The sequence below is a fragment of the Prionailurus viverrinus genome, chromosome B1, assembly GCF_022837055.1.
Source record: "Prionailurus viverrinus isolate Anna chromosome B1, UM_Priviv_1.0, whole genome shotgun sequence".
NCBI classification, from domain to species: Eukaryota; Metazoa; Chordata; class Mammalia; order Carnivora; family Felidae; genus Prionailurus; species Prionailurus viverrinus.
Genome location: NC_062564.1, coordinates 139,532,274 through 139,556,698, shown reverse-complemented (window position 1 = coordinate 139,556,698; position 24,425 = coordinate 139,532,274). Strand labels below are relative to the sequence as shown.

The window sequence follows — 24,425 nt, the reverse complement described above, 5'->3', positions numbered from 1 at the left end:
CTATCAAATCCAGGTTGTTCTAAGGCTCCCTCCAGGCCTCAGCTCCAAGCCAACTTCTACGGAATGTTTGGCGTGCCCGGACAGATTGCCTCATGAATTGAAACCTATGGACTGACATGGCCTGGTGCTATTTATGCTGTGTTTACCCAGGCTTACATCCAGCCACATAAATTATACATGTATCTATCACCTGCTGGGGAGTCCAAATACTCACACAGCACAAAGAGGAGAATAGTAAATGATTTCCACAGATGACTAAAGTACACAGTTTAAACCGCTGCTTTATCTAGATATTGAAACAAGAGGGTTTGTGTGAGAATGGTAATTCTTTCCGTGAAAACTTTTTGTTTAAATAGACTTGGAATCACATTTCATAAGCCTAATACCACTTCGGTAAAATTTTTTCCTCAGCCACTTTATGTATCTAATGCTATCATAGAGACCTTATAGCATTTTTGCAAATTCATTTACGTAATGCTCAAAATGACCACTTTAGATCAGAGGTCAGTCAGCAAACTTTCTGGAAAGGGCCGTAAATATTTGAGGCTTTGTGGGCCATCCAGGTTCTGCCACAACTATAAAACTCTCCAGCAAAAAGTAGCCACAAGAAAATGCACGACTAGATGAGGGTGGCTGTGTCCCACTTTATTTACGGACACTGAAATTTAAGTTTCATATAATTTTCACATATCATAAAATATTATTCTTTTGATGTTTTTCAACCATTGTTACCTTGTGGGCCCTGTGAAACAGGCAGACTTGGCCAGCAGCCCAGAGGTAGCTGACCCTGGATGTAGGTGGCTGAGAGATAAACATCATTGCTGTCATGGCAACCATTAAAGGGGCCTGGAGTTCAGGGAGGAGTGTTCCTCAGGGCAAGGCAGCAGTATTGTGGCGTGCCTTGCAACTCTAAGCAGATTCCAGGACCAATAGCATTAGCATCACCGGGCTCCACCCCAGTCCTCCAAATCCAAATCTGCACCTAACCAAGATGTCCATGCTATTTGCAAGTCTGAGAGGTTATACTGAATTTGGAGAACGCTTGGCAGCATGGTTAAAGCTTGGACTCTGAAATCAGAAGGACTTGTTCAGGGGCACCTTGGTGGCTCAGTCAGCTGAGCGTCTGACTTTGGCTCAGGTCATGATCTCGAGGTCTGTGAGTTCAAGCCCCATGTCAGGCTCTGTGCTGACAGCTCAGAGCCGGGACCCTGCTTCGGACTTTGTCTCCTTCTCTCTCTGTCCCTTCCCTGCTCACACTCTCTCTCTCTCTTTCAAAAATAAACATTAAAAAAAAAGAAGTTCTCTTTCAAATCTTTGGGCCTCTCATTAGCTATGGGCCTTAGACAAATTATGATTATTACCAACATGCACCAAAAAGGGAGGATCCTGGTCCATGCTAAACACTTGGAAAGTGCCTGGCAGGTGCAGTTCATTAAATGCTTACTTTGACCCAGTTCCAGAAAGCAAATGCCCACGTAAATACTTCTACTAAAGGCCACCTCCTCAAGGACAGAAGCACTCCTAGCCAGTCACTTGAGTTGAACTCCTTTGACAGCAGCCCCACCCCCACCCCACCCCCACAGTCGCATCCATAAAAGAAAGGAGAGACGCCACAAGTCCTGGCCGCAGAGTGTAAAATATATTGATGGTTGTAAAGGGACAGCTTGGAGACATTTCAGGTCTGCAGAGACGGCGTGCAGCATACATATACATGCTCTGTGTTTTGAAACCATGTCATGAGGTTCTCAAATACATCTCTGTTTTGAACACGATGTTTTTGTTTTGTTCATCAGCGCGGTTTACTACTCTACAGTTTCTCCTAGAGTAAATAAATAGAATGGCTGTTTGCAGAGCAACTACACCCTTACTGAGATGTTTAACAAGGCGAACTATTTCACAACTAGATCGACCTTTGAGTTAACGGCAAGATGTTTTCCATTTGTTTGCGTTCACTGCTGCAGTGGAGGGGAGGGGGCCGGTCACTTTCCAATTTATTCTTTGTTCACGTTTAGTCACCGACAGGCTCCAAAAACATAATGAAAAATCAGTCTGTTCAAGAAATTAAATTGTAATTTGGCTGTGGGTTTTTCCAAGACCCTTAAAGTCAGATAATTTAAATTTACAAGAGGAAAACAAAATTGGCATGATGGAAAACTAAGTAACAAAAAACTACGGCAAAATACATCTGTAGAACACAGTGGTCAGTTGTAAACAGCTCAGAAGGGCAGAGAAAACAAAAAGTCCTTCTAGAACATTAAGCAGTCCAGTGACAAACTCTGCTTTTTTTTTTTTTTTCCTAGTGGCTATTTTCCTACCACAGTGTTGAGCTTCATTATATTAAATAACTTATATGGGTAAAAAGGAGTTCGCTAACCAGCAGCCAACTCAAAATCTTGCAGGAAGAGGGAGGAGAGGAATTCAAAACACAGCACACACTAAGGGGAAACAAAGTCCAGAGTCAGCATTCAACCAGTCTTACCCCTCCTGGCGATACCACGGGGCTGGAGCGGGGATCTACATGGAAGGTTTTCTCCCCTCCCTCCTCTCCCTTTTTCATTTAAGTTAACAAAGAAACATGGGCTTCCTCAGAGCCAGCACTCAGCTGGGCAAGTCCCATTAGCAGCAAATGTTCAACCAAATAAAAAACACACACACACAAAAGAAAGCTCCATCCAGGTGCAGAGCTGTGATTCACATGGAAATTCCAGAAGATGAATCATGTGCAGAGCTGGGATCTGTAGAGGATTCTTTCTCAAGTGTCTTCAGCGAACATTTCAGTCTCTCACAAAATCCGAGTCAATCTGTCAGCTGTGGGAAACAAGTCCCCCATCTGCTCTTGAGTGAGTTTGCTCGCGGGGACTTAGCATGTTTTTTTGTAGAACTAGATGCCAGAAAACAAAGGCCAGCCCTTCAGCGATCCGAGCGACAGCAGCAGCAGCAGTGACAGTCAGCATCCCCCGTTGGTTAAACTCTGCCTAAGAGGCTGGACCTGCGTTGTAAAGAAGACAGGATGAGAACAAAAGTGGCAGATTATTTCGGTAAGGATTCAAGGGCCCTGTCTGATACTAGTTTCACCTTTCCTAGGCTTTAAGTTTGATTACATGTAATTAAAAAGAGAAAGAAAAAAATAGGAAGCATTGAAGTCCATCTGTTTTTGTGTTAGTGACTTGCTAGTCACTTCAAATAAATATTAACGGAGACGGCAAAAGCTTTGTTTTTAGGTAAATCTTTGAGTGGCTTTATATTAAAACAAAAACAAAAAGACAAACAGAAGTCATTGATTATAAAAAGCTTTCGTGTCCGCACTGGTCTTATCACAGATGGGTTTACTCAGTAAATAGAAGCGTCTTCACATTACATGTCCATTGAGAGTACTTAACAAGAAAGGTGTCTCCCCTCGGAGGTACATTTGTCATTGCCACTGCTGAGTGTGTCTGGATGAACGGCTCTAGGGTGAGCAGGAAAAGCGTCTATGTGAAATTATCTTATTGCCTTCAAAGCTAATATACATACAAGTTTTCAGGTAGGTACTATCACTCTAGAACAATTAGTCTTCGCACCCACTTGACACGCGGGGGTTTGCAAACGCTCATAGCCTATTTCCCCTTCTTTATCCTCTTGGTGATTGCTATGCCTTGGCCTCCTGCAGTAACCCAACACTGCAGGAGCACAAGGAAGACTGTGCTTGCCTTCAGGGGGCTTACACTGTAGGGGAGACAAGCAGCAGTGCACTACAAAAAAACGCCTTCGTCTGTAACAGGAGAAAGCTGCCTTAGACTCTTTCTGGGGAGATACGAGTCAGGGAGGGGGAGGCCCTGGGTGGGGGGGGCCTGGACATTACACAGGATATGGAAAGGGCAGAGTGCATGGCTTACACCCGGACGCAAAGGGCAGTTTGGTCTTCAGGGCTCCTTAAAAACAATTTTCATGTTGGGGCGCCTGGGTGGCTCAGTTGGCTGAGCGTCCAACTCCTGATTTCGGCTCAGGTCATGATCTCACAGTTTGTGAGTTCGAGCACCACATCTGACAGCGTTGAGCCTGGTTGGGATTCTCTCTCCTTTCTCTCTGCCCTTCCCCGTCCCCCATCTCAAAAATAAATAAACTTAAATTAAAAAAAAATTTTTTCATGTGAAACTAGTCTTTTATACCAAAAATACATCTTCACTGTGTTTATATACATATTTCCCTGTATACCAGTCACACTATTTGTGTCGGGGCCAGTCCCTCAATGAATGCTTCTCAGAAGTATTATTACTGAACACTTGAGTTGAGTACAGCTCAGCTCGGATTCACGGATTTGCGTCTGAATTTAAGCCAGTCCAGGGCCCCTCTTTTTCACTTCGCATTTCTAAATTCTCCACTAACTTCTTTGGTCACATTTCAACCAATCAAATGTTAACTGGTATTGTATACTGTCTGTATAATACATACAAACAGGAGAAGAGATTGTACAATTCGATCTTTACTTTGACTTACAAACCCCTCCAAACTAACCACCAATCAGGAGGAATAGGGCATAAAAGAGTAACAATCAGAAAAGAATAACAACTGGAAAAGAAGGATGTGGTAGGTTTGGACTATTTTCATGTGTCTGGATTTCATGGGTCACACGGATACCAGGCATCATTTTTGTATAACCAATTTATCTGCTTACTAGTTTTTTTAAAAGTCTCTAGGAAAAGTAACCAGAGCTAAGCTATGCTCAAGGGCCATATCAACCTCATGCTTTAAAGAAAGAAAGAAAGAAAGAAAGAAAGAAAGAAAGAAAGAAAGAAAGAAAGAAAGAAAGAATGGGGCGCCTGGGTGGCTCAGTCGGTTAAGCGGCCGACTTCAGCTCAGGTCACGATCTCATGGTCCGTGAGTTTGAGCCCTGCGTCGGGCTCTGGGCTGATGGCTCAGAGCCTGGAGCCTGCTTCCCATTCTGTGTCTCCCTCTCTCTCTGCCCCTCCCCCGTTCATGCTCTGTCTCTCTCTGTCTTAAAAATAAATAAAACGTTAAAAAAAATTTTTAAAGAAAGAAAGAAAATTATGAAGAGGAGAAGCATGGAAAGCAAAGTTCATCTAACAATTAGGAGGACAAGGAGTAATTCCCAAATCCTTTTTCCAGCAAGATGTGGACTATGAGCCTCATGTGTTACACATGAATAATGCTGAAGAGTGCAGTAAATACCCTTCAATACCAGCACAGAGTAACACAAAGTTTTAATAGAAATGTGCCAGTGCCCAGAAATGTGCCAGGCCCACAATGTCATTAAAAATAGAACTGAGCACCAACCCAGCAAGCCCTGTTATATCCCCTGATTGCAGGCGTTTGCCACACCTTCTTTACGTCTGTGTCTGGGATAAAAAACAAAAACCAAAACGTGTCCAGTCCTTTACCCATCACCATGACGTGTTGTAAGGCTGATATTTTCAATGCCTCTGTACCTCATCCCTCCGCGTTGAGAGGTACAAAGAAAACCTAACTTTTCCTTTGAAACAAATGAAATCACACAAAACCAAATATATCTCAGACACCCTGGTTCGCAAAACCTAGCCCAATACCGAGCAAAACGAAGACTCCCAAATGACTCTGGGAAGAACAGGACCGTGCTTGTCCACCCTGGTACAAAAAGGCACGTGTTCCCAGAGGTTCTTAGTAGAAATACAAGTAGAGCAATTCTGATTACATGATTACTATATCTTGGCCTATTTTACCTATTAAAATATCTAAAATAGTTAAAATATACATTTAGCTATCCTTGTTTTCTTTTAGAAAATACATTTGTTTGAAAATGCCAACAGATTAACACGATTTTTTTAATTTGAATAGGTTCTGGATTGTCTTTCAAGTCCCAGCTTCCTCTCTCTCAAACCAAAGTGGGGACCAAGATCCAGTCACTAAGAAGAGTGACACGCTTAGATTTACTGAGCCAACTGGTACTTGGATCTCCTTTATCTGAGGTCAAATAAAATTTTAGTTTTAAAACTATTCGGAAATATAGTCTGAACTTGTTATTTTTTTAGATGAGGAGGAGAGTCAGTGTTCTTTCGACCGTACCATGGGGTAATTTCAGTTCTTCCATAAAATAACGGGAGAAAGAAAGGAGAGGAGAGTCACTGTGTATCTGACAGTATAAAAAAGTGAAAGGCGATAAAACTGAATGATGAGGACTCTAAGCCACAAAAATCCAGCTGACAAGAGTTAAGGAGCAGAAGGGACTCAGAACACACACGGAGGGACTTCCTACAGAAAAGCACGTGGCTCTCCCCAGGTACGTCCAACATGGCCCATAGACCAGCAACGAGAAGCACGGAGACTCACCTTAGGGACTTCCATCTGTCCTTCTCTATGTGATTTTCAGGTCCTTCACTCTCATAGGAAGCCAAGTAGAGTGCTACAATCAACCACAGGTAAGAATGCATTAACACTGACGCCTTCTCTTGGTATTGCCCCCGCCCCCATCCATCTCCTGTTTAACCGGAGCCCACCCCTACAGCAAAACTCTTCAAAATATCCAATGACAACTGAGAAGCATCACAGTTTCATTACGAACACCGAATGTCACTTTGCTCCTGACTGACCATCTCAGACCCAAAACCCAAGGCAAAACAGCTTACAAATGCAAGCCACACGATGCTATCCTACGCTCACGTTTATGTTCTTTATGACGACGGGGAGGGGAGGGAGATCCTTTCCTGATAGCCTTGATTTTTAAAAAACCTTTAGAAGCTAAAAAGCCAGAATTTGACCTAGAAAATCTGGCTAAAGAACATAAACGTGAGCATAGGATAGCATCGTGCGGCTTGCATTTGTAAGCTGTTTTGCCTCATAAACCGTCAGTTAATTAAGTGCATTTTGGGTCTGAGATGGTCAGATGTTTTTTTTTATTTGTAAATCAAAAGGAAACTCATGCAATGATTTTAAAGTGTGTTATTAATCCTATTTGTAGAGATTAATAACAATCAAGCCCCCTCTGGAATGTGTAATATTAGTGCAAAATGCACTTCAGTCATTATCAAAAACACCATCAATCTACTGGGAAAAATACTATTGATTTCTAGAATATTAGGATATAAAAGATCAGTACAACAAATCCCTAAGTCTTTTACAAATTTTAACTCTCTTCCAATCAATTTTTTTTTTCAGTATAGACAATCACTCTTTCTTCCTCAAATTCCTTAATTAAAAAAAAACAATTATGTTTATTTGTTTATGAGAGAGAGAGACAGAGCGTGAGTGGGGGAGGAGCAGAGTTGGGAAACACAGAACCTGAAACAGGCTCCAGGCTCTGAGCTGTCAGCACAGACCCGATGTGGGGCTTGAACTCACAAACTGCGAGATCATGACTGAGCTGAAGTCAGGTACTCAACAGACTGAACCACCCAGGAGCCCCCCAAATTCCTTAATGTTTTAACGGGTCAAGATTTTCCACGACTTTTTCAAAAAGCAGCAGGTAGCCACTATTTTTTTATTTTTGCTTTTTTCAAATTACTTTTAATATCAACATACCACAAACAAACCACCTTTTTTCTCCAATGAAGCATGTCCAAACAAGGGGAAAAAAATCCTTCAATGACTTTCCATTTGTGCCCAAAGCTTTGCAGATCTAGTATTATAGAGAATGCTTAAACACAGAAACTATTTATGGGTGAAGAATGAGTGCCCGATTCAACTATTTTAGGGATAAATCATATGGTTTCCTGTTCAACAGAAAACTCTCAAGTGGAGTAGGTCAGAAGATAGGCCTCCTACGATAGGAGGAACCAGGCACCAAGCATGTATACAGGAATCTCCCAATTGCAGGGTTGTGGATGCTGCTGGCAGTTCCAGGCGAAAGGCCTACTCACCATCTTCACTGAAGACTGGTACTGTGAGCAGATACTGCAAGATCTTCCGGTCCCTCTCAAATGGACACTCCACTTGTTTCCATATCATGAATTCACTCACTTGTTTGGCCAGTTCCCAAAATTTCTAGGAAACAATAAAAGAAGTGCATTTAAAGGCAGCCATCAAAAATCCTGAGCATTCCATTTAATGTTTCCTTCTGGCTTCTAATCAACTGAATTACATGATTTTCTTAATTTGATAAAAACTCGCTATAGGTATTTGCGAGGAATAAGTATAAATGTACTCATGTACCTCTAGATATTAATTAATAATCATGTTGCAGCTACTTTCTTCTACTCAGTATTGTTATTTTCTTTCTTTCATTTAAAAAAATTTTTTAATGTTTATTTATTTTTGAGAGACAGAGCATGAGGAGGGGAGGGGCAGAGAGAGAGGGAGACACAGAATCCGAAGCAGGCTCTAGGCTCTGAGCTGTCATCACACAGCCAGACGCAGGGCTCGAACCCATGAACCGTGAGATCACGACCTGAGCTGAAGTCGGATGCTCAACCAACTGAGCCACCCAGGTGCCCCAGTATTGTTATTTTTTTACAAAACAATAAAGAGAAAACTTTCTTCTAGAACTTCAGAATAAGCTTAGGCTGCCTGGCCTGAGATGTAACGTAGGGGGTCCTGGACCCTCTCTGTGCACAGATTCTTGTAGCCTATTCTTACCTCAAAATTGACATGGCCGTTTGGAAGGCGGTTGGCACAGCCCTCATTGAGGAAATAAATATCTTTGATTAAAAGACTGAAGAAAGGTATCACAATCTAGAGAAAACAAAAGATTTTCATTTGTTTGGGTAAATAAATATTTAGCTTCTCATCAAACAGTACAAGAAATTAATGAACAACATTAGTTCTGGATTACATAAAAGGCTACCATGAATTAAGATAGTGTTTTGTTTACCTCCCATGACATTAGTTTCCTCCCTTACATAATTTTGCTTAAGATGCAAATGTTATTACTAACCAAAACGCAGCAGAGACAATAGGCATTAGGAAGTAGATGGCTTCAGGTAGTTTCTGCAGTTTTTCCCATTGCAACAGTGTATAATAAATCTAAAAGGTCTAGCCATCAAAGGAGGGGAGATCTAAAAGGACTCTTGCTTTTCATTTAGCAACCCCTTTAGTTAGAGCAAAATATTAATGGAATACCTGTCGCTGCAGGTCCCAAGATTTCAAGATGCGTGACCCAACTCCCTGCTACAATCTGTGCTGTTAGATCATTGAGACTTCTACATTCTAGAGGAATGTCTTGTTAGATGAACATTCATTGCTCAAGATCATGGGAGAGGTCAGGATTTTAGGTAATAGTTGCTACATACTTCCTCTTGAGTAAACCTGGCCTTAATGGAACAGAACAAGTACGCACCTGTCCTCATGGGAAATCACCTAAGCAGTACCTTGCACAATATGTTGGGAGATGTGTACAAGTGAAGGAGGAATATAAATGTGTAAATTAGAATGTCTGTTTGAAAAACAATAAACCTCCTCCAGTAAGGTTTCTTTACCTCGTGTCTTTGATTTGATGAGGTGGTATTTAATTAATTACCCTAAAATAATAATCTCTAAGAAAGCATCTCTAAGAAATCCTGTTAAGTCCATAACGAACAAAGAACAAAGCTCTGACATAGTAACTTCCACTTTTACTCAAATGCCAACAAGTCTTTGAAGACTCTAAATTTGCTACAATGCAAATAATGTTCCAAACACAAGTTGCGCGCCTCAGCTGTTTACTGGAGAGCAGATTTTTGAAGTTTCCCTAAGCTTATGACTCATGGAGTGCATCTATCCTAAATGAACGGGAGGTCTGGAAAACATACCTTTGGGCTCAAACACACAAATATGAAGTATCAGTTTTCACCTCTAGAAATAAATCCGGATTTCCTCATAAAGTCATTTTTAAAAAGCAAGCTTTGGCTATTTTTGCTTCATTGGTCACTGAAATAGCCAAAGTGAATCTTCAGTTTTGATAGTGTCTTTGAATATGCTTTCAAGCATTTACTATCGTCTGTGGAAGTCTCTAAAGCCAAATTAGTAACGATCCCCTCCTTCAAATATTACTGGCTAATTCTCTATTATTTTAGAACGAAACACCTATAGTAACAAGCATAAAAGCACACCTGAACTTCATTTCTTTGAAAGACCTCCTCTAATTGGGAAGTCTGGGTTCTAGATTCCACTGGAATCAGCTTAAAATGTGGTCCCCCAATTTACTGGCGGCACAACCCAGGAGTCTACAAATGGAGGCCCATAGCCCAGCATAGCTCCAGGACCTGTTCTGGTATGGCCTAGGAGCCACACGGTTTACATTCTTAAATGGCTGGGAAAATATCAAAATAATATTTCTTGAGCATGAAAATTATAGGGAATTCAACTTACAGTGGCCAGACAGCTTTACTGGAAAATAGCCATACTCACTTACTCATCTACATATTGTCCATGTCTGCTTTTATGCCTCCACATCAGAGTTGACTAGTTGCAATGGAGGCTGTATGAGCTACAAAGCCTAAAATATTTATGATCTGGCCCTTAATGGGAAAAGTTCACCAAGCCCTGGTATAAAAAAACCTAGTTTCCTCACATTAAAATGGAACCTAAAATGAAATCAACCTTATTGAGTTGTAGTGAGGATTAAATTCAATAATTTAGGTCTGACCTCGGTTAAGCACTGCCAAAAAAACAATAAGGCCCATAAACAGGGAAAACTATTATTGATGCACTTAGAAGACAATAAGGATATACCATCATAGGGAAATGAAAACTAAGTTACGATCAAGGTGCAATGTTTGCATAGTGTAACAGCTTTTAAGCAAGAATTTTATCTCTGCACTCTATTCTCAGTGCTGGGCAGTGAGATCCACGTGATGTTGACCATTCTCACACTGATATTTAAACTTTTCCTAACTTCCTGTCACGTGCCTCTGGCCGAGGCACAGAGGCTATCCTTTAATTTTTACATTCGTGGTGCCTACAAGACGATCATATAAATACATAGAGAGAGCAGGGAGAGAGAGAGAAACAGAGATTTCACATGTAAGAGAGATCATCTGGTATTTGTCTTTGTCTGACTTATTTAACTTAGCATAATGTCCTTGAGGAGGTTCATCTGTGTTGTCACAAATGACAAGAGTTCGTTCTTTTTATATGGCTGAATAACATTCTGTTGTGTATATGCACCACAATTTCTTTATCCATTCATCCATCTGTGGCTACTCAAGGCTGTTTCCATATCTTAGCTATTTTAAATCATGCTGCAATAAATCTAGGGGTGCATGTATCTTTTCATTTTCTTTGGATAAAGACCCAGAAGTGGAATTGTTGGATTGATCCACTATTAATGGTTTGAATCACTCTTCCAAGAATATAGAAATCTAAGTAATTTCCCTTTACTGTTCTGTTCCTTATGCCCACATGCCAGAAAGAAGTCTCACAGGCTTCTTCAAATCCTAGTTTACTCATTGAGAGTTCTCTTCATACCTGTAGCCCCTACAACAAATCTAACATGATAAAAATCAGGAAAGTTTTAAGGATTCTGGGTTTCCAGGCACTAAGGTGGATGTATGGGTTACCAAGAGGAGAGAGCAAAAGTCTTCAGTTACTGGGAGGTCTTGCCAATGATGTCTTTAATGGGAGAACTTCTCAAGTAATAATGTTTTCTAATTTCCTTTCAAAATATTCTTTTTTTCACTTTTTAATATATATTTTTAATATATAAATATGTTAATAAATATTAATTAAACATAAAAATTATTTATAAATATATTTATATAATATAATATGTAACATATTTATAAATATAAATAAGAAAATATTAATAGAAATATATAAATATATTTTTATATATTTTAAGTAATCTCTGCCCCCAATGTGGGGCTCGAATCCATGACCCCAAGATCAAGAGTCATGCTCTACCAACTGAAAGGTGCCCCCCTTTAAAAATATTCTTAATTCAGAGACTTGGTAAATATACCTCATTATCAGTTTCACACCTAGAAATGAATGCTGTTGGACAGGAACAAGTTTCCACAAACATAAATGAAATGGTAAAAGGATTTAAAACCATGTAATCATATGAGGAATGGTTAAAAACCTGGAGGCATGAGTACCCACAGGAAAAACAGCTATTTAGAGATCATTTAAGAGCCTCTGTGTGGAAGACAGAGTGGATTTGTACCTTCATATGGTACCTAGAGATGTGCCACTTTGGCCACATAAACTTAAAATCTGAAAGAATATTAAAGATACTATTACTCTAATCACGTTGCTACGAAGATTTTTAAATTACTTAGGAATAAAGAGAATTTACCCTCACTTCAATTCTCTTGAATAAAAGATGTGTTTTACCCAGAGATGTCTTCATTCATAGCCTTTGAGACCAATTGTGAAAAAGCAATGGAATTTTTTTTAACAGTGGTGATTTCATTTGTTTTGTGAACGAGAGAGTATAACTCATATGCTCACGTATAACTGAGTTTTAAAAAACAATAAAACTGAAGCAGACAGAATTTATTAAATGACGTAAAGGGTAAATACCTTGGACTATGTTCTGGAAAAGGCTATTAGAGTCCCACAAGTATAATCTTTTTGGGGGCTGGACTTCAGAATGTCTTTGGCCAGGACTAGAGCTCCCTGCTTAGAGACAGGATTCTATAGTCTCCTGGCTCCCCTGGAGGGTTCCACAGAAAGAAACTTGCATCCAACTGGGAGGGTGAATGAGAAGATGCAGACAGCCCCCCACATGTTGACTTTCTGAAGGTCAACCTTAAGAAACTTCTCATTCATTTTTTTTTTTTTTCAATCTTGTCACAGGTATGCTGGGATTTGAGCAAGTAAAGCGTAAAAGCTGGTACACTCTGTCGGGCTAAATAGAGTTCTCTGTGCTTCATCCCCTCTCTGACCTTGTTTCTTTCTTTAAAAAAAAAAAAAAAAAATTAACCTGTTCACAGTATCTCTCAAATGTTATCCGAACTGATATTTTGGATTTTGTTGAGAACCAATTTAACATTTTCAGAAGGTGGAGTTTCTTTTTGTGTTTGCTTTATTTTAGATCGTTGAAGCTGAAGTTTTTTTGTGGAAGTGACTGAGAGGCCCTGAAGTGTTTTTTACCCTCATTTTAAAAAATTTGTTGAAGACACAGTTTAACTTAAAAGATGATAGAATCTAAGCAAAAAATAACTCTCATCAAACAACTTCATCAGCCCATTTACCATCACCACGGGTTAACTTTGCAGATAACATGATCCCTAAATGTTGAAATGACTTTCCCTTTCCATGTAAGGAAACAGAACACTGACATGGGCAAGACAGGACCCTCAGAATCAAGGGTATGTAGCATTAAATTGTCTAAGGTGAGGGTAGATAGAGTAAGGACCATTAATTTCTCAGACATCACCCTCATTCTTTTTCTGCTGCCCGCATATCCAATTAGTAACAGCAGGCCTAATGCTACAGCAAGTAATCTACTTTCTGAAAATAAATGACTTAACCATGGGAGGTAAGCTAATTCTTTTAAGAAAAAAGGTTACATTAAGTTAGCTATCTTGTGCAGAGCTAAAATGTCTATTTTCCATGAAGTCAAATTATTCTAATGTTATTAGTCATCTTAACATAGTACTTAATTTATTGCTTGAAAAACAACTAAGACATATTACAAAATGATCATTTAAGTAATGCACTAACAACACAATAATATCCATTTATAATGGATAATAACATGGTACCTTTCTTTAGCACTTTCCTTCTCTATGCATTTCAGTGCAACAACATGGGAACTCTACCATGAATAAAACCCCTTTAAGCACACACCTTCTCTCTGCTGCTGTGAGCAGTTAAAGACCTTTGTGCTGCCCCACGAAGAGCTGTTCGGTAATTGTAGAAATTGCTTGAAGGGTCCATCTGATGCTGTCCACAAAAAAGAGAAGAGTATTAACCATTTACTTCTCATCTGCAGAAAGTTTGCAAGATCCTATTAACTCTACATAAAAAAAAAAAATCACACTAGGTGAGGGAACTCATTAAGAATAGGATTTACCCCTCTCGTACACACACACAGGCATGAAACATATCAGAACACAAATGTTTCCTTTCTTGAGGTTTGCCTTATTTAAACAAGCGTATGTCAGCTTCGATCACGTCAAACCTAGAACAAATTCTTTCCAGGTTCACCGTTGAGATTACACTTAAAACTGATAACAAAGAATGAAACCCCAGCATAGGAAACCAATTCCTGGTTTCATCTAAAGGTTAATGGGTCAGTTGATGGTTAGCCATGCATAATGATCCAACACTCTGTAGTGAACTATCCTTTGCATTTGTTAGCAAATCATTCATAAGCAACTGAAGTGTACTATCTTATAAGAAGGAAAAGAAATTTATTACACAATATGAATAAAAGCATAATGCAACATATCCAATGATACTTCCTAATTTGGAGGAAAACTTAGGAAAGGACACATTATCTCCAAAGACAGCTGATTCAAAGCACCAACACACCAAGGCAATAATGACATTAATATGACCCAAACACAAATGCCTTCATGTACAATTCTTACTATGTTCAGAATTATATCAGAAGAGCTTTTCCACAGGTTAGCTAAATTTGCTGAAAGGATGGTGAATGAGTATTTCTTTAGCGATGGGAACTTCTCCCCTGGGACACTGTAAATAAATGAAGGTAGTAGGCCCACATTGAAATAGAACTGCCAGTGGTTCAGGATCCAGAGTCCATCCTGGCATACGATGGGATGTAACTGACAGGTCACCATTTCCTCAGTGAGTTCACCCTAAAATGAACACCTCTGTCTAGGAAAGGGGTGGCCTGCAACCTGATTTATTCTCCCCTCTGCCAATTCTAACACCCTTCCATTTCCTGTGTCTATAAGGAGAGATGGGCTTTCTTCTCTGATCAAGAGACAAGCTTCCCTGATCAAGAGACAAGCTCACACCGAAGAGTTCCACTTTCCGGGTATAAAATGTTACTTCACAGCAAGGCATCAGCTTCACATACCTCGAGAACATCAAACTTCGCAGTCTTCACTTTGGCCCATGTTTTTTTCAGTCGAGAGACTGGGCTCATGTTCATGCCAGCTTTCCATTTAAAATGGGGGAAAAGGGGAGGGAGAAAAAGTTGAAATGGAGAAATAAGTCATTTGAAGTTATCCTCTAAAAAGGTGCTCATTACTAAGTGTAAGTTAACTTTATTTAAAAATCTGCCAGTTTTCCACAGTAGTGATACCATTCCACACTCTCACCTACAATAAATGAAAATTCCACTTGTTCCACATTCTCAATATTTGGTTCAACCAGCCCTTTTAATTTCAGTCATTCCAGTGTGTGAAATGGTATTACGCTGCGATTTGAATTTGTATTTCTCCGATGGCTGATGATGCAGAGCACCGTTTCATTTACTTATTGAATATTAGTATATCTTCTTTTGTGAAGGGTCCAAGTATCTGCCCCCTCTTTCATTGGGTTATTTGTCTTCTTCTTATTGATTCTTAGGGTCCTTTATAGAGTCTGGATACAAGTTCTTTTTCAGCTATGTGTATTACAAATACTTTCTCCCATGACATGGCTTGTCTTGACATTTTCTTAATGGGATAAGGGGGAAAATTAAGTAATCTTCTATTGCATAGTCTGTGGACTTACAGGTATCTGATTTCTATGATCTATCTATCTGTTCAGCATCATCATGAAGTAAACCAGACAAAAAGCTGAAATTGGGCAAGTATTTTTTAGGGAGAAGACAAGGAAAATTATAACAAAAAGAAAATGGAAACAGAATTGGTGAGAGGGGTTAGAGGGGGGATTTATCAGGATCAAAGGAATTGAATTAAATTTGGTGGATTCTCTGGCTTCAAATTGACCTTGACCCTAGAGAGTCAGGTAAATATTGAATACCTACAATGTGTAGGATAACCATACAATTTATCCTATCAATTAGGGTATTTTTAAATGAAAGAGTCATTATCAATACTTGTGGCATGACAACCAGTATAAAATGAACGAAATGAATAAACCAATGAAAAGAAACATGGACACTGGTGTTAAAATCCCCAGGATATAAAGGAGGAGCAAAGTTTGTGTACTAGGGTAATAAGGTGCCGTAAGGTGGTAAGTATTGCATGGGCAGTCAGAAAATGTTTCAGTTTTTCAGGGCCCTCTCATCTCCAGTCTGACAGAATTGCAAAATTTAGTCTCAGATCAGGCATCTCTATAAGGCTTGATACACAAGCTGCCCAAATATTTTTGTTTAAATCCTTCATTTAGAAAGTACCTCACTTATGAGCTTTTACAGATAAATGTTCAGATGAGGACAAACTGAATGTATTCCATGAATTCTTATATACTTAAAAAAGAGTATACATACTTATGTGACTTTGGACATTTAAAGCATTCTGAACATTCTAAGACAATTCAGGGTTAAAAAGTAGAGTTTTCATTAATAAAACTGTACTATTTGTAAATTTTTAGTAGACATATTTCATAGGACCTGTAAAAATAAAGGACACGTATCTTCCAGAAAACACTCACAGATTATCGCCATCAAGGAGTTGAAGTTGCCAATGTTAAAACACTCCCGAGCTACATCAATGAAATACTCGATCATTCTTGCTCGGTGCTTTTTCTTTACAGGCTGTACAGAAGTGGGGGAAAAAGGGGGGAGGGGGCAGTTATCCAACATGTAGATCCAACAGACCCAATAAGTATGAAAAAATAATAGAGAGAGCTAGGAGAATGAGAAAACTCATTTTCTCACCATGCAGATTTCTGTGGCAACCAAGTAGCTGAGGCGATTAAACCATTCCACGTAAGCTTCTAAGTTTCGTGTCTTCTTCTGTTCACTGTAGCAACTCTACAGAGAGAGCAAAGTGAGACCATGAGTTGGAGACAAAACAAGAGTTTATCAGGCTTTCATCTTTGTCAGATATGGGCCTTTATTCCAATTTATGGGTTAAGACAGCTTTCTAAAATGAGGGGGTGGGGACACAGAGAGAGAAAACCACTAACGTTCTTGACTCCTTTCACAGAAATATCAAAATCTCTTAGTGCAGTCAGGTGACACCTTTAAGATCTAGAAATATACTCTGATGCACTCAAGATGGTGCCCTTCCCTAAGTCACTCTCAGTGGGAACTGTCCTCACTTTAGCTTGCATTCTAAAACATTCCTGACTTCTTAATAGGGTGTGAATACCAATTGCTATCAACACAGAAAGAAGAGGCCAAGAGAGCAGAGGACTAGAACATTTTCTCTTAAAATTAATTCTAGGACAAAATATTGGAGCATCATATACTGAGAAACTAAGTATCTTCCAACGTAGGTAAGTGGAAGTCTACAGCATCATGGTCTTCAGTAGGGTGAATGACACATTATTCAAAAGCAAAAGGAGTTCAGCTCATCTCGGAGTTCAAGGCCAAGTTTGAACAAGTTAATTACACCCCTCTTTCCTTCCTTCCAAAAGATACAAATAAACAAAAAAAGTCTGCTAGCCTTCTACTGCAAAACCTAATCCTCACTTCCTGTACTGAGGGAAGCTGTTCTAAGGCCGGAAAACAGCTGTTGCCCCTAACTCCCAAAGGGGGGATTTCATTATTTGGTGATACAGTCTTTGCCTAACAACTCGAAATATTTCTGGAGGTCCCTGGGGGACCTCCTATGTGTGTACACTGATTTTATATAGTCCATGCTCAGTGCTATTTTCTTTACATGTGAGCTTCACTTCGGCAATAAACTTGTCATGAGGGATTCACCTTGTAACAAGAGGCAAACAGTAAAGCCCCTTTCTCAGTGGCTGGATGTGCATCCTGTCTTTACTGCCCCTGTTATTGTTGAATCATGAGCAGAACATTCTCTTGTATTTTCTTTCTGATTTAATCTGCTAAAATCATTATGCTTTTACTTCCTACCTCATCATCACAAATCCTGGATCTACTTGCTTATTAAATTTCCCAATATGGAGGAAGAAAAGGCTAAAGGTTTGTGATACGGTAAAATATGGTAAAGGCACTTGAAGATCTGGCTTAAGAAAAATGGCAATGAATCAGACGTGACTAATGAAAAACTTTCTTTTTTTAAGTTTATTTATTTATTTTGAGAGAGAGAGAGAGAGAGAGAGAGAGAGAGCATGCATAAGTGAGAGAGGTGCAGAGAGCTCTAGAGGGAGAGAGAGAGGAGCCCAAGTAGGTTCTATGCTGTCAGTGCAGAGCCCAATGAGGGGCTCAAACTCATGAACTACGAGATCGTGACCTGAGCCGAAATCAAAAGTTGGATGCTTAACCAACTGAGCCACCCAGGTGGCCTGAAAAGAAAAAAAACCTTCTGATTTTAAAACCTAAGACAAAATAGTTCCAATTCCTGCCTCTTGTACCCACTATTACAGACTAAGAAATTCCATTTCTAATTTCAGGGCTGACCTCTGGGTAGACTGATTACCTTGTCATTATCCAAAGGGTCCTTCTGTACAAACGCCTGAACAAATTCTTCTGGCCCAATATAACTGAGCCTTTCCTGAAACACAAAACCAACAGGTCAACAGTATTAAAGGAAACAAGAAGAAATGTACTGTCAACTCTTTGTGTTGACTTTTGGCACCGCCCCCACTTTTTATGCAGCTTGTAAAATGAGCCTTTAACCCTAAATGTTGTCATCATCTTCAAGATCTGAGCAGAGACAATTTTCTTAGGTCAGTGCTATGCAAGATAGTGAAAGGCTGAGCAGGTTATGGAAAACTAGAGGGGGAAGATGAGGAAGTTCAATAAACTCTTCAGTCTTGCTTAGTATTTATTTTAAAGTGAATTCCCAGAAAGTCAGAAACATTCATCTCAAATGTCTAAGCCACACATATTCCAGCTACTTCACAGATTATTTCCCATTTGGATTATTCTAGCCTCTCCTATGACATTACCGCTGACAACTTGTGTGGTTGCCACAGCAAACCAGATCTGCGGTCGCAAAGGGCAGGGTAGACAACGATCTTACCAGCTCTATGTGAGTCAGCTGCTGGGCCAAGGTGTAAGGGTCGCTGCAGACAGTAATGATGTCCCTCTGTATGGACTGTGGTTTGGTCTTGAGAACCGTGAGCCGATCTGTAGATGTGGAGCTGATTTTTGCCAGGACTTCCTCGTACTGGCTGAGTGTGGCAAGTTTGCGGATCAGACACTGGATCATCTGCTGGACATTCTTCCTGTATGTCTGTCAGGGAACAAGCAAAGGATTACATCCCTGTTCTGCACGTCTATTTTCACCGCTGTGCAAACTCAGAGCCTATGTACTTAAGTGTTTTTCCCTGGATGTTGGACAGCCACCAGGCCAGTTACAGGAGGCTTCGGCCCAGCTCTAGCAGTTTACGAGAGACATGTAACTAAATCTTTTCAGACCTGTAAGATTTAGTTCTTCTCTCAGGCTGCTCTTGAAAGTACAATTTAGGCGAGGCTATGAAAGCCCCACAGTGATGTCTTAGATTAGCGACTGTATACGACTAAATGCTCTCTGGGCTGGCACAGGAATGTATTGCTTACTTTTGGTTAAAATACATTGATCTCGACTCAGAGCATCCTTTTCCTAACACTTTTTCTTTACGGTCACCTTCCTGATTTCTGCACTCCTATCATGACCAATCTCATTAGTCTAGGAGCACAGACAGCAACCTGACAGAGAGTACCATTACTTCCCACTCACCCCCCAACCACCTTCTTGACTTCCACGTGTAACATGGATTACTAGGAAGTGGATACTCATTTTTCGTATCTGACCTCCATTTGACTCATGTCCATTTCTTTTGCATTCGTGAGTCAGTGCTAATGTTCACGACCCAAGTCTTCCACGTGGCAGTCCCCCCCCGCCCCCCGCTATTACCCTCAGCCACCTTGTTTGCTACTGCATCACGCTACTGCCACAACACTTAAGAGGCACCGGTTTTTAAAACAATGCATGTATTAGAGAAAAACGTCATTCTCTTGATTTTCAAAACACTCATTAAGTCAAAGAAATAACTTCACAACCTATCCATCCTAAGGTACTATTATCATGACGTAAGTTATGGACTTCTTTTATTCTTCCTTTTCTAGCCCCAAATTGCCAAACAAATGACAAGCATCCTTGAAGGTAAATTACCAGAGAAAGGTACATATGCTAACGCGGTCCTTAACACCTCCAAAGTAGGACAGGGAATTTAGATGTTAGAAAGGCCTATGGTTATCATGCTCCATGCTTAGTCCCTTTTTAAAAGGTACTACAATGTTACTTTCTGAAATCAATTATTTGAAAACTGAATGGCATCTCACCTACAAGTATAAGAGCCATATTATTTTACAAAGGCAATTTGGTTTACCAGAGCGAAAGTCACAAAAACTCAGATGAATAGGTATTTGCATACTTAAGGACAATTACAAATGCATCTGGAAATGATCGATTCTTATTCAGGCAAGGCCAAAAAGCATGCACAGCCTTCTTTTTCTTTTCTTCTTCTCTGCTTGTCTGGTGTATATTCCACTCAGTTCCTTAAACTGGTCCACTAGATGACCTTTTTTTTTTCTCTCTACATTCACAGGACACCCTAAATCATTAATGAAATCCCTAAGTGTTCAAAAAATTGAACCTTCAAAAAACCTATCTTCCACACAGCATTACGGTTATCAGTTTAGAAGATGCTATCTATTTGGTAATATGCTTGTCACTCGAAGAAAATGCCTTTTTCTTTGGAATCGGAAGCAGTTCAAGGTAGAATCAAGGGCTATTTTATATCCCTCATGAGAGGTGAAGTAGGGGCAAATGAGTGAAGGTGGCCAAAAGGTACAAACTTCTAGTTATAAAATAAGTAAGTCCTAGGGGTGTTAATTACAGCATGTGACTGTAGTTAATAATACTGTATTGCACATTTGAAAGTTGCTCAGAGGGACACCTGGGTGGCTCAGACGGTTAAGTGTCTGACTTCAGCTCAGGTCATGATCTCACGGTGCGTGAGCTCACGCCCCTCATCGGGCTCTGTGCTGACAGCTCAGAGCCTGGATCCTGCTTCAAATTCTGTGTCTCTCTCTTTCTCTGCTCCTCCCCCGTTCACACTCTGTCTCTCTCTCTCAAAAACAAACATTTTTAAAAAAAGTTGCTTAGAGAATGAATCTTAAAGTTCTCATTACAAGGAAAAATAAATTCTGTAACTATGTGTGCTGATGGGTGTCAATTAGACAGAATGTGATCATTTCACAAAATACACAAATATCGAATCATGATGTTGTACATCTGAAACTAATGTTATATGTCAATTATACCTCAATAAACACAATCAATAAAAACAAAACAAAAATATAATAAATCCCTTGTCCTTATGTCCCTTGCCCTTCTACTTTCATAATCATGAGTTCCATTAAAAATCTATGAACTCAAAATGGTTTCTTTAGTCCCCTGTCCCAATATCATAATAAATGTTCCCAGTGATTCTGATACGTAGCAAAGATTCAGAATCAATGTTCTACTAGCATATCTGGTGAAAGATTCTTATTTTACACTTTAAAAAGTGTTTTTTTTTTGGGGGGGGGGAGAAGTAGAGGGATATATAGTCAAGGATTCAGCTAGTGAGCAAAAAACAGCAAACTGTAAGGGGAAAACATATATGACAGGCTATAGGGTAGAGCTGTGTGTGAGAGAGACAGAGAGACACGCAGAGAAATAGAGTATGTATGTATGACATCTTTTAAGTTTCCCGCTGCCATTTGATTCCATTCCAAGCTTTGTGTTGTTAAGCATGCTTCCTTACTGAGTCATGAATTGCTAAATATGCACTTATTCTTTTTTATAACTTCAAATGCCAGTGACAGTAATTACCTGGCAAATAAAGATAGAATAAAGACCAGCCCCTTAAGGAAGAGAAAATTGCATTTTACCCACTATAGCCATTTGTCATGTAATTCAATCATTAGCTCCATTTCATGTTTCTTGCAGGCAAGTCCTAATAAACCACTTCATTTTGGGCAAATCCCCAGGGGGAAACATATTAAGCCAAATTATGCAGAAGTGTCCTAGCAGATTCAGCAGAACCCGACAAAATTATATATAGGGCACACCTGGATTCACTGACTGCCAAAAAAAATCCCTAAAGTCCCAAGCAAGAAGCAACAAGTCTCAACCCAAGTCCACACTCCTTCCTGGGGAGGGAAATATTTTTTTTTTCCTATTCCAGTAACTGGTTAGTCTGTTCGTTCATCTCTTCATTCATTCATTCATTCATTCATTCAAACACTACTGAATACCTATTAAATGCCAGGCACTGAGCTAGGACAAACCAAGGGGGCACAGCAAGGAGTCAGGAAAAACAAGTCATAAAAAAAAATGAAGTAATTACTAGTCACAGAGTGTTATGGAGAAAACAGTGGTGAAAGCCAGTAATGAGAGGGGTTGAGGGGGATGGTGGTTGGGGTGGTGAGGGTAGGTCTCTCTGAGGACGGACACTTAAGCACATAACAGACATGTGGCCTCCCAAGCAAAGACCTGAGGAAAGAGCATCTATCACAGAATTTTTGAGCTGACAGGGACATTAACACAGGGCAGTTACCTCCATGATTTATAGAAATGAAGAAGAAGCAAGGAATTTAGGGAACTTGCCAAAGCATACTCACATCAGCCAGCTGCCAAGTGTGGACCTGATTCAGAACACTGGCCTCAAGTAGCCACAGGGTCACTGTAAAACCCAACCTGACCAAGGCAGGTGGCACTGGTCTGCTCAACCCCAGGTTAATCAATTCCTTGGTTTGATTTGGTTTAGCTTCCTGTCTCCTCTTTTCACACTCAAAACCATGGGAAAATCTCAAGGTTTATCATGGATTTGCTATTAACGTAGGAGTGCTGATAAGAAGCCAGGTTAGAAGGCTGTTTGGCCCTTTTTGGTCCCACCCGACCCCTGAGTGCCTTGATCCTGTTTAAAAAAAAAAAAAAAAAAAGACTGGATCCAATCTGGCCAACACTGATAGAAATGATCTCCCTCAGGGACTACCATGACGAGAAAAACAAAAGGCCACTCATCTGGAGTTCTCAGAACACTGACTCCTTATCTGAAGAAGATTTTTAAGGTTTTCCTTTGGAGAGGATCAAGCAACCATTTCTACTTTTTAAAAACGCAGTAGAGGGAAGGTAAGTTGACTGACCTATCAAGTTAAGTACCTAAATACAACTTAGCTAAAATAAAGCACTAACTCAGGACTCAGCCTTCATACAAGAACAAGTCCTTACGATGCCACTAATCTTTTGAGCATCTTGTCATAAGCTAAGTTTACTGAGCCAGGATTGATTCTGCCTAGCAACCCAACAGATAACCCCACTAATGTAAGATTTACTACAAAACTGCCCGGTGATAGTTAACTTGTTAACTTTTGCCTTTGTGAGTGAAGGACCTACCAATTCATACCTTGCTAGAACCTGTTACATGCAAACCGGCAAAATGATGGTAACAGTCATAACTTGCAAAACAACTCAGGAAACCACTCGTTCAGCCTTACAGAAATAAATCATGGCTGTCTTGAGCACCAGGGTTCAGTTATAATGTCATAAGGGAAGGGTAAAAGAGTTAATTCCATTTTCATGAGGGCATAACTGCAGGGAAGCAAGTACAAATTTGTCAACTGCAAATCTTATATAATTTTTTAAGTTGGGGGAAATGGTATTAAAATAGATTCACCCCGAAGTAGAGAGAACAGACAGGGTATCATGTTACGTGATCTTTATAGCATACCACTGAAAGAATGAGTTCTCAAGGAAGGTCATTTGTAATGGAAAAATGCATTTTAAGACAAATGAAACAAGACATCTCTGCAACTGCCAAATGCTTTGTCAGTCTTTTCCTAGGCAGAAGTGTGGTGTCTGTGCCTAGGTCACTTGTTCCCAGGAGCTCACTGGCAGCACAGAAACTACAAAGACATCCTTGCCCAACAAGCCTCAACACAAAATATCAGCCCTGCAGGCTTGCTTCAAAGAGGATCACCTCGAATCTTTCACAGCGAGTTAGCTCTTATCAAAGGCTCAATTGAGGGTAGTGATATTTATGAAAGATTATCCAAGAACCTTACTTACTTTCTTTTTCTACCTATCCTAGGTGCTAGCCTTGAATCTGCTTCCGGGCACCAGAAGACTTGTATTTTTTTCTCTTTGTCTTCTCCTCTCCCAAAGAATGACCTTTGCTAATTATACATTAATCTTATAGCCTCAGTTTTCATTGAGGAGCATTTGTTATAAAAACCATATGGAGCCGTTTCCCTGATCTCATTCTATGCCCCCTATATAAACTCCTCCATAGGAAAGTTTTTAGGGCGCCTGGGTGGCTCAGTCGGTTAAGCGTCTAACTTCAGCTCAGATCATGATCTCGTGGTCCGTGAGTTCAAGCCCCCCGTCGGGCTATGTGCTGACAGCTCAGAGCCTGGAGCCTGCTTCGGATTCTGTGTCTCCCTCTCTCTCGGCCCCACCCCCGCTCACGCTCTGTCTCTCAAAAATAAATAGGCATTTAAAAAAATAAAGTTTTTAAAACTTCATTTAATTTAATGCCCTGAAAAATTAGTATGCTCTCTC

At 40.0% G+C, this 24,425-nt stretch overlaps 1 protein-coding gene across 4 annotated transcripts in view; it reads right to left on the bottom strand.

The window, feature by feature from the left end:
* Window positions 1–1,617: 1,617 nt before the first annotated feature.
* The window catches only part of RASGEF1B (RasGEF domain family member 1B), a 37,959-nt gene continuing 15,151 nt past the window's right edge, over window positions 1,618–24,425 (bottom strand). For all 4 annotated transcript variants that reach the window (XM_047856297.1, XM_047856298.1, XM_047856295.1 and 1 more), the window contains exons 5-14: window positions 18,855–19,067; window positions 18,309–18,383; window positions 16,634–16,729; window positions 16,408–16,510; window positions 14,882–14,961; window positions 13,681–13,776; window positions 8,545–8,640; window positions 7,830–7,953; window positions 6,304–6,376; window positions 1,618–2,989 (exon numbers count right to left, since the gene is read on the bottom strand). In XM_047856297.1, coding sequence (XP_047712253.1) covers window positions 2,965–2,989; window positions 6,304–6,376; window positions 7,830–7,953; window positions 8,545–8,640; window positions 13,681–13,776; window positions 14,882–14,961; window positions 16,408–16,510; window positions 16,634–16,729; window positions 18,309–18,383; window positions 18,855–19,067 — 981 coding nt within the window. In that variant the 3' untranslated portion in view covers window positions 1,618–2,964. The remainder of the gene's footprint in view (window positions 2,990–6,303; window positions 6,377–7,829; window positions 7,954–8,544; window positions 8,641–13,680; window positions 13,777–14,881; window positions 14,962–16,407; window positions 16,511–16,633; window positions 16,730–18,308; window positions 18,384–18,854; window positions 19,068–24,425) is intronic.